We start from the raw sequence: 10,950 nt of genomic DNA, 5'->3' as shown, positions 1-10,950 counted from the left end.
TTTAACAATACAAACAACTGAATATAAGTAAAAGTACTTTTTCAAAATAAGTCCAATCACACTTCTAAATTTCTTTGCATAGTCTAATAAATCCTATTCCCATATACTTGCTCAAAACAGAGAGCGTACCAATATTTCTACTACGACACAATACAAAGAGGAAACCTGTCTCCCTCACACCACCACAGTTATATACACGACAGTCATTTCCAACCCACTACGCCATATACATAAACAAAATTATGAATAGTGGGCACGGAAATAAACTGTCACATAATAATAATAACAATATATAGTCCAACAACTTAGTAGAGAGCCTTGTATGCAAGGTGGCTGACGCAAGGATACAAGATTTAGAATTTAAAGCTTCAATGACCCGCAGAACTATGCGGCTTGTCTGATATAACTACTTTAATTTAGAATTTTTATTTATTGAGATAAATGGTGCAAGTATCTCTACTAAGTCTCTCTACTAAGTTGTAAACTATAACAGGCAATGATGTTTAAAAGGGTTTTAATAGTCGAAACAATTAGGCAATTAATTTTACTGTCAAATTGGTCTATAAACAAGGCGAGTGAAAATTTGAAGGCGATTTATATTCCCACTTTGTATTGCATCTACTGTGTTGAAAATAAAATAAATATATATATTTATAGCGCTGTGTTAACTGTTGATCATTATTGACTGTTGTATAGCCAGTCCCGATATTTTATCATTTAAATACACTTTATCCAACTAAAGATATAGGAATTATCCACCATTTTAAACCGAGTATCACACGAAATTAAATGCATAGAAGACTGGCGTGATTTTAGGAGATTATTGTTTAATGGTGATCAAAATTTAGTAAGTTTTGATCAATATTAGTCTAAGTTTGATCACAAATGATCAAAATTAGTCACATTCTGATCACACATGATCAAACTTAGTCTCATCTTGATCAATACTTGGCCTCATTTTGATCAACACTTGCTTCAATAGTCAACACTGATCAACAAATTTAAACAGCGCTCAGATTGTTCAAAGGCTAACATTACATACTATGAGCACAACCTATTATTAAGTATGAAATTAAAACTTACAAATGGCTCATTGAAACAGATTATTCAGTTATTGCTAGGAAAATATGCAATTTAGGAATCACATACATAAATTATTTGTAGGGAAAAGTGATAGATTCTCGTTAAATCTCTTTACACCGTGATTATACGAAATATTACGTAGATTGATTTAATAAGTAAGAAATAAATAAGAGTGGGGGAGACCAATCTCCCACGTTTCTAGTTTTAAGATACAGACAGCCAAGAAATGAAGGTTTATTTAAAAATGTCTTTTGAAATGAAGACATCTTTGACAAGAATATGAGAAATTAAGATTTTTACTAAGTTATTCTTTGCGTATTTTCTTTAAAGTATTTACATACAATTGATTCTATTACAATACAAATTACCCCTAAATACATAAATATAGATTTCAAGGCTGAAATTGTTTCAATTATTCAATAGCACATTACTAGTACCATATTTGAACAACAACTAATCAACACGTTTAAATGAGAATCACGGTGTACAAGAGACGTATTGGCCACACATTGGAACCAATATTGGCTGAGATATCAATACTAAAACTCAGTGTAAAGTTGGCCGCAAACATTGGCCAAACAACTTCGATTTACTACTGTCTTTATTTGAAACTTATTTAAATAAACACGACATATATAAATAAAAAAGGCAAGTTTAATTGCAGCCACCTGATATTGATATTCACAATAAGTAACATTATAAGGCCACAGAAAAGAAAATCTTTACAATACAGTCAAAAGGACATCTTTCAATTTAAATATGCACAACAGCTATTCAAACAACGTCATTCATTCACAGAAATAACTGCTACAATAACGATGTTACAAATAACGTTATATTATTGATTTAGAATTAAAAATAAAAACGTTATACGCTATACACATAAATAATAGTGACTATAAAATGTTAATTATAACAAATAATTTAGGCGAATACAAGTAAAGACTTTTTGTTTCGTTACTACGCTATTGCATTGTTTATAACAGTGTTATATTGTTGCTAGTTTATTTTGCATAGCGATGGACAATATTTAAATATACATTAGGAATATTATTTGCAGCGCGGATCTGGCGGAGGGAATCACATAACACTTTCGACTCAATGAATACTCATTTATAACGTGCAAGTGAGCTAACCATACCACTTAATCAAACAGCTATTATCAGTTATTAAAATATAACAGTTATTTTAAATTAGCAATCAAACAATACTCTCAGTCTTAGTGCAACTCGAAAATTAATACAATAATATAATGTATTGTTACATTCGTTCGAATCAACCCTCCTTAAAACATATCAACAAATCCGCGCTTATTATCTAACGAGAGCAAAATATAGAACCAAAATATTGATCTATGATAAAATAAATTCACTAAACTACACACTAACAACTAATATCTAAATAATTAACAACTTATAAGAGTCTCACAATATTAAAAAATAAAAGTTAAAACGATTAAACTCTGCAAGTCTTACAGACGCTTCGAATCAATGCAACAACATTTAAATCGATAAAAAATCGTAATAAATAGCTTTAAAGTGAAAGCGCACGAGTGCGTTTTGCGATAATCAAGCGATCACATCGCTTAGAACCTACGACTATATTTACACGAGTGAGCCGAGAAAAAAAACATCGTTTTCCTTAATTACAATATACACTTGTCTATACATAGTTATGAATCTCATATCTATTGCTATCTAAAATGTTTTTTGTTTATCGTATATCGTTACAACACTAGAAATGCTTAGTGGAACTTTACACACGACTGGAACTTTCCTGTTTTTATGACTAAGTTTAGAATTGATCATTTAAAGTGCTATATGTATCTCGACAACATTTCCATAGAACTATGAAGATATATTAACAATACTTTAATTAAGCCTGTCGACAGAATGTCCAATTGATTCAAGGGAATTATCACAATTTAGCAACATATTCGAAGTATTACGTATCATATAATTGTATAACTAATCTAAGCATCGTACCTGTACTTCAATCGTAATGAACCACTGACCGATCGTTCGTTCATCGAACAATGGCCAAGCGCTTCGGTAAACTTCTAGCGCTCGTGAAGACCGTGCTATTTTTTTATCCCCAAAAATACGTACGCAAGAAAATAGTGTCAATATTACAATAACGTGTCAATCAATATTTTAATAGTGCATTTATACATGTTGTGTGCCCTATCCGCGGACGATACGGGAACGTACATAACGCAGCGTCGACATAGACAGGAGAGCTCCAGGTCACGACATATCACACTCACACGACCGAACCGACGGTGCGTCTAACATGGAATAATCAGCACGCGAACACCACTCATCGTAAACATTAACTAACAGACAACAGTACCACTGCATACAACCTTGAGTATCTTTAGAGCGACGGACCGACGTCTCGCGCCTCCGAGCCGGCCGACCGACGACGACCGCCCCGACGTCACTAACATTAGCTACTAACGCGACAAAATAACAGTTACTTAATTCAACAACAGGACCGCGGTCGAGGGCAGAGGGAAACAGATTTGAACTATACCGGACCGACACGTCTGAAACTTTACTCCCGAGTCGATATCCCCGCTGACGCGTCGATTACAGCGAGTCGGCGGAGGACACGTTCGACAGGAGCAGGAACAGAGCTGCCACGAAGAGGAGCGGGCGTATGCAGCGGCGGCCGGGCGGGCGGCGCGGCGGCGCGGCGGCGGGGCGCTAGTCCACCAGGTCGATGCGCTCGGCGCGCCGCGGCCGGGGCTCGGCGTGGCGCGCCGGCCGCGCCCACGTGTTGACGCCGCCGTCGGCGCACGCCGTCACGAAGTACTCGGCGCGGAACAGCAGCGCCGTGAGCCGCTCGTGGGCGATCTTCTTGCACACGAGCGGCTCCAGCACGGGGCACTCGTCGAAGCGCGGGCACGACGCCGTGCCGATGAGCTTGAGCGGGTCGTAGGTCTCGCCCGCCGCCGCGCCCGCCGACTTGCCGCGCAGCGCCACGCTGTTGGCGGCGGACGACTTCTGCTCGGCCGGCTTGGACGTGAGGCTGAAGTTGCGGCGGTGCTCGGAGCGCCGCTCGCCGAACGAGAAGCCGGCGAGCCGCTGCGTGAGCGAGTTGACGCCGAGCGAGCCGGACGTCTCCTCCTTCGCCTTGCCGACGCTGATGTTGAGCGTCGACACGTTGTTCGCTTTCGTCTTGGTCGGCTTGGCGCCGGACGGTTCGCCCGCCGCGTTCGCGTTCCCGCTGAGCTCGGCGTGCTTGTGCCCGATCTTGTTGGTCTTGGCGCCCTTGGGCGGCACCTTCATGCCGGGCACCCCGTTGGGCGAGAACGTCTGACTGTTGGGCGACAGGTGCGCGGAGGCGCGCGCCCGCACCGGGGGCTTGAGCACGTCCTCGGTGAGGTCCCACAGGCACAGTTGCGTGTCCTGAGATACACTGCCTAACCTATAACACTGCACGCTTTCACTCTTCTGTCTGTCGTCCTCGACCCCCTCCTCGCTCTCGGGCTCGGTAAAGCTCACGACGTAGGGGTCGAAGGCGACGACGGACACCCACGACCGGTGTCCCTGCCCGCGGGCCACCACTCGTCTTTCACTGAACGACCACACAGTCACTAAGTCATCTTCTCCGCCGACGACCACATACTTGCCGTCAGGTGACCAGCAGACGCATAGGAACCCACCGAAGTAGGATCGCGCTCTGCCGATCAGCTCCATGGTATCGTAGTGGAACACTCTTAGGAAGCCGTCTTGTGACACTACGGCCAGATTTGTTCCGCAAGGGGAAAAGGCGAATTCGTTGATGCAGCTGCCGTCAGCGCCTATGACCCACCTGTAGAGGGGGTTCCTAGTGGATTTGGTCCGACACGTGTGTATGGAGTAGCCGTCGCCTTGCTTGAAGAGCTGGTAGTGTGGCGCGGTGGTGCCGCACGTCAGCTCCTCGTTGTACACGTACAGTTGCCCGGACGCGTGCGCCGTTATAAACAGGTTGCTCGAGCCCGGCACCCATTTGATGCACGTCACTCGAGTTTTATCGATCAGTCTCTGAAATTACGAAATGTTTCTTTAGTTTTAATATATATATATATCAATATTTTCTTGTATACATACATAGGGGACTGTGAAGAATTCTGCTAGAGTGAGCACCCTAGCTAATTGTAAGTAAAAGTATCCATGAGACTTTTCCAAAATCAGATAGTTTAGGTCGTTACAACTATTGAATCTACGACTAGCACGGAAGCGGGTAGAGTTCCAGCTCTTCTGGGGCGACCCACTTCGTAGGTGTTCTTCCAACGGGGTCAAACATACGATTCTAGTTTCGGTACAGCAACACCGCAGTCCATCAGATATCTAATCATTAATTTGCGGACATAGCGAATAACCTCGGTGTTATCGGTGTTTCCTATTCGCGCCCGACGACCAGACTGTGTAATATTATACGTATTGCAAGGATATTAGAGTGATAACTGGGTTGATAATGCAGTATATTACGGTATTATAGACTGCCCACGCCAAATAATCTAGTGTTCTAGTAAATACATTCTGATGTATAGTTGTAAAATACTGGAACATTTTGTAATAAACAAACTAGAGTATTTTACGAAACTATAGCTCTTTCTATAGTATCCGCGTGAGCTGTGTCCTTCCTGGGATACATTCTGTTACCCTGCCTTATTTCCACATAGTGAATTAAGCCGTGCGTGGGTTATAGACAGACCTTGAATTTTTTAATATTAAGCACCATAGGTACCGCTACCATTGCGTCGGGAGGTCGTGGGTTCGATTCCCACACAGAATTGTTTCGGATGTGGTTGTACTTTGCGTAAAAGTCAATTCTTTGGGCGGTGTAAAAAAAAAACAACAATATATTATTGTCTGCATTTTAGGAATCATTGGGCTAATATTCCAGGTAGGTGATCCGCTAGTGTCAAGGCTTTAAGCCTAAGCTTAGCTTTAAAGACAAACAGTCAAGTTGTATTTCTAGGCCATACAAATTCCCATACGTTGAACCCGTCGCGGGCGCAGGAAGCGCGCTCCCCATCATTGCGCTAAGTGGGTCATAACAATCAATTATTGGCACGTGGCTATGCTAGTTGACACTGAGTCACACAAATTATAACGTTTTATTTGGTACTCACTACTACCTGCGACTTAGGTCGAGTTAAAACCTAATGCCTATATAACCCATGATCAAAAACTGGAAAATTATCGCATGTTATTAGAAAATATGCACACTCATTCATAGAATCTGCTATGTCCTGTATTCGGAATTGCAATCCTACTTCTCTCAGCAGGCATAAAGGTTTGAAGCACTCTCTTTAACACTACTACCTACTGGTCAGGTGAGCAGTAACAGTAGTGTGGTTTTGATGTTCATATGAAATACAAATCCGAAAATATTTATTTCCATCTTAGTTAGGTACCTAGTGTCTATGATATGACACATTTTCAAAATTTACTGTCACAGTACGTGAGATAATCTGTAACAAATTATTATAAAAGAAAATTAAATGTAGTAACTCACCTCTTCATTGTATAATTTACTTAATTCTTTCTTAATAGGGTCTATGAGTTGTATTTGGCCGGTAGAAAATCCTATAACTAACGACACACTATCCGGTGTCATAGTGACCGTGTTAAAATCATGACAGGTTGGGTTCGTTCCTTTGTACATCTTCTTATCCACGGGTTTAGTGAGATCTGCCGCCTGCCAAGTAAATTGGTAGTATAGTGACATGCCCTGTTGGATATACAAAGATATCCAATTAGTGTGCATATTTGTCAAATCAACTCACTACTTATAATCACTGATTAATATAATTCTGTAAAATAAAAACTGTTATTTAAATGTAAATACTCTATTTCAATGTATTTAAAATGTGGTAGATGTAATAGTCCTTTAATAATCAGTAATTATAAGTAATAGGTTTGTATTCAATTAATCCTAATGTTTCATTATGTAAGGGGAAAGAAAAAAGCTATAATTTAAATAAACACAGGTAAATTTACGATGATTTTTTCCTATAGCTAAAGTGTTTATCAATAGGCAGTCTAATTTCTCCTTTATTAATGTATTTTTAATACATATTTGCTGAAATATAGATTTTAGTGGGGACCGATACCCAACAAAGGGACAGAGTAGGTTAAAAGAATTGTTCGTAAAGAAAGACTGGTTTTGGTTTACTATAAAATTATGATCTTCATTACCTTAAAGAATTTAGACTGCCCATCATGCACTTGGAGAAATTAAGTTAAAACGAAAATTATTCTTATTAGAAGATTCTCATTAAATATTATTACAATAGAATCTTGTATGAACTAGTACAATATGAAGTGGTTGAAGATAAGCAGTGCATTATTTAATATACACCTTGGAAGTGTTGTGTTATATTTTAAATAAGTAGGTGAAACTTATAGGGCTTCTCATGGAAAATATAGGTTGGTACATAATATTCTTTCTTGTAGTTTATTCTTTACAGGTTATTGAGTACCAAATAGGTAGTAGGTATTATATATTATTTTGAAGTATTAATAACTACTCTCTGGTATAATTACTTTAGAAATTGAATTACTTGCTAATAAATCCAACAAGGATTAGTTTTAAATGTTTCCATGTTTTTTTTAAAGCCAAGAAAATGTACTGATTTAAATTTGTGGCCACAACAAATAGATCATATTATATTGAAACTAGCCTCTGATTTAGCCAGGGAAGTAAAAGAGAACACCAAATATCATACATCTCAACTAAACTCATTATCTAAATTACACTCAATTATTCAAAAATCCTAATTTAAGTAGTTGAGTGATTATCTACTTAACAACAGCAATAAAAGAGGATAGAGAGAAGTAAAAACACGTGAAACTGTACCTTTTTAACACCTCTGTACACATAAACATAGAGCTCTTTGCCATGGTTGAAGCATATTCTATCATCGGAGCCTTGTCCGTCGGAGCCGGGCGCTCCGCCCCCGGGCCCCGGCGGCAAACTGACCAGCGACACACGCACATGCGAAGACCCTGATCCACTCGTGTAACCGACGCGATTAGGCCTCGAGTACTCCGACAAAGTCATCAAGCGATAAGTGCCTTCCCTCGTCACAAACTGTGTCTTCACGTCGTCCTTCCCTCCAGAGTCTGATTGCACAGCCATGTTAACATATTATCCTGTTATTATTCATGGAGTCGGCCGCTAGAGAAGCCCCGATTAGACGTGACACCTCACTCCCAGTACAGACGTGTATATAAGCGTTCGTATGCGATTCCCATTATAGAACGAGATACTGTTACAAACTTAATTCATCTGCCTCTCAGTTGACGAGCGTTAATGTGAACGTTTTTGATTACAAAACGTCGAATTAGATAAATTTGTGTATGCAACTAAAAAGTCAGGTGTCAGACAACATGACGGCTTGTTGTTTATGGCATGGTTGTTTTTTAATTAGGATTGGCCGAAATGCAAAGGCGACCATTCATAATGCCTACAACCATAGACAAAGTGCATAAAACGGAAAATATTATTAAATTTTGGTTATTACTTTATTTATCGTACGTAAGTATATGAAAAATTTGGGAATTGTTATGAACGTTTTTAAATACATAAAAGGAAAACCCGATTATTGAATTTCGTACACTTCTGCTGATATTTTCGGGTGTGATTAATTAAAAATGAATGTTTTAAATCAGCCCACTATTTTCTTTAAACAATGCACTTAGATATTTTCATCCAAAGTTTGATAAACCTAGGTACCTAGTTTCAATATAAGTAAATAGTTATAAATCGGATAATGCCTGTGTTAGGAAATGGTGAAAGGTGTATGAGGTATGATTTTTATTTACTTTAGGCATTGAAAAACAAACACAATATCGATTCCAGCTATTTATTAGTAAAAATGTAGACTTAAAATTAACAATTCATTTAGCAAAGGGACTACTTATTCACTTTTATTAACTGCCATTTCTACATCATTTGTAGCTTCTATACTTTTTTCTGTTGCAACTGTATTGGTAACTTCCATACTTTTTTCTTTGCTTGCCTGTGAGGAATCTTTTGATTCAGGATCTACCTTTTTGCCACCTTCTTCTCCATCCTTGCCCTCAAGGAACTGATCCCATTTACCTATCCTCTTGCTGATTTCAGCATCTGTCTCAGCAATCCTGTACTTTGTCCTACCATCCCATATTTCAGCAGTAATTTGCCTCTTACCAAACCACCTCCCATTAATCAGCTCTACAACAGCATCAGCCATTTCTGGTTCCTTCATAGTGATTTGTGCCACTCCCTCAGGATGTCTATCATAGATGACTACTTTCCTCACCTCTCCACACTTTGTACATTCCTCTCTCAGATCCTGTTGGTAGTCTAGAATCAACTGTACCTCTTTATCAAAATCTGTAGGATGGAACAGATTCTTCACTATCACAACCCTTTCATGCTTAGACCGTTCTCCAACAAACTTCTCTGGTCTCCAGTCAAATAACTTCTGCTGCATTTTCTTTATTTTCTCCAGCTCTTTTTTCTTTTTCTTCTTGGGTTTAAGAGCAGGATTGTAGTCCCCTTTCATTTGGAAATGGGCCCTTTCTACTTTTATTTTATTGCCCTTGAGGTCACTTCCATCAAGGAGTTTTAATGCCAAGTCAACTGATTCAATTTTAATGTAAGTACATAATGCATCGCCTTTGAAACAATTTTGTTCTTTATCCATGTATAGTTTGATCTTCATCTTCTGTGTGCTAGGGTCTCGCTCAACAAGACCACATTTTTGCATGAAATTTACAAATTCTTCTTCTGTCAAATCTAGAGGTAGATTAGATACGTAAACTTTAGTATTTGTCTCTTCAGATGGCTGGAACCACTGGGGTTCCAGTTTCCTTTTAATAGTTCCAGGAGTTGGTTCAGCTTGCTTAGGTTGTTTCTTCTTTTCTTCAACTTCTGGTTTTTCTGGTGCTTTGTTGTCAATAAAACCATAAGACATTTGATAAAATGCTAGAAAGTCATCATCAACTTTGGGTATCCATGCTTTTTTGTCTACATCCCAGAAGAACTTTGAGCCATCAGCTTCTGTGTATATGTGAGTGTCATCCTCATAGCTGTAAACCCTTCCCACTATTTCTTGAGGTTTCCAAGAATTTGATTCCTTACACCAGAGGTACTTTTGGTGTGTTGAAGGATCAGTGTATATGGCTTCCTCTCCTTCATAAGTGATATAGGGCGCATGATCATCCCACGACGTGGAATCAGCCTCCTTTTTGTCACTTTTATTATCTGTGCTTGATTTTGTTTCATTTTTATCACCTTTTGATTTAGAATCGATATCTTTTTTATCTTGTTTACTATCACTAACCTCCTTAGTAATGTCCTTGTTGCTGTCAAGGTCAGGATTTACTGGGTCCTTTTCTGTGCTGTGTAATTTATCAGGCTCATTGCTAGCAGAAGTAGCTTTTGCTTCTTCTTCGAGGCGTGTTTTGGCCTGTTGTTCTTCTTCCGTAAGTTTTTGCACGGTTTCATTGGAAAGTTTTATAACAAAGCCCGTTTTGGGGCCTTTCTCATTTTTGGCCATTTCTATATTAAATCTTCATGCCATTTACAATCAGTTATGCTGAGCAAAGTTAATATTTACTAATACAATTTTTAGAACGTAGATCTTTGCGGTTCTATTCAATTTATTCATTCACTTAATCACGTATTTATTTTCCCGTAATTGACAAGGGTGACATTGTTGACTTGACTTGATTTGACTGTCACCTTACCATTGCGTTCATAATGTGGGAAATTTGGTTCTTTTAAGTTTGAGCCAGATTTTGAAATCAATAAAACTAGCAATGCTGCATATCTAATATCAGTTTTAAGCTTTTTTTTATTGAATTTATTAATGATACTGTA

The 10,950-nt window shown here is 38.9% G+C and overlaps 2 protein-coding genes across 3 annotated transcripts; both read right to left on the bottom strand.

Moving 5' to 3' along the window:
- Positions 1–1,717: 1,717 nt before the first annotated feature.
- On the bottom strand, positions 1,718–8,469 carry LOC142981041 (WD repeat-containing protein 20). Of its 2 annotated transcripts, none has more exons than XM_076126695.1 (3): positions 7,939–8,469; positions 6,595–6,810; positions 1,718–5,114 (listed from the first exon to the last, which is right to left on the bottom strand). In XM_076126695.1, the coding sequence occupies exons 1-3, from the start codon at positions 8,218–8,220 to the stop codon at positions 3,792–3,794; spliced, it is 1,821 nt and encodes a 606-aa protein (XP_075982810.1). In that variant the 5' UTR covers positions 8,221–8,469; the 3' UTR covers positions 1,718–3,791. The 2 variants fall into 2 exon arrangements, with proteins under 2 accessions (XP_075982810.1, XP_075982811.1); XM_076126696.1 differs by having other exon boundaries at positions 6,595–6,777.
- Positions 8,470–8,933: 464 nt separating this feature from the next.
- barc (RRM1_TatSF1_like and RRM2_TatSF1_like domain-containing protein barc) lies at positions 8,934–10,789 on the bottom strand. Its single transcript, XM_076126893.1, has one exon. The coding sequence runs from the start codon at positions 10,625–10,627 to the stop codon at positions 9,002–9,004; it is 1,626 nt and encodes a 541-aa protein (XP_075983008.1). The 5' UTR covers positions 10,628–10,789; the 3' UTR covers positions 8,934–9,001.
- Positions 10,790–10,950: the final 161 nt, after the last annotated feature.

The sequence above is a fragment of the Anticarsia gemmatalis genome, chromosome 19 (assembly GCF_050436995.1).
Source record: "Anticarsia gemmatalis isolate Benzon Research Colony breed Stoneville strain chromosome 19, ilAntGemm2 primary, whole genome shotgun sequence".
NCBI lineage: Eukaryota > Metazoa > Arthropoda > Insecta > Lepidoptera > Erebidae > Anticarsia > Anticarsia gemmatalis.
This window is presented reverse-complemented; position numbering and strand designations above follow the sequence as displayed.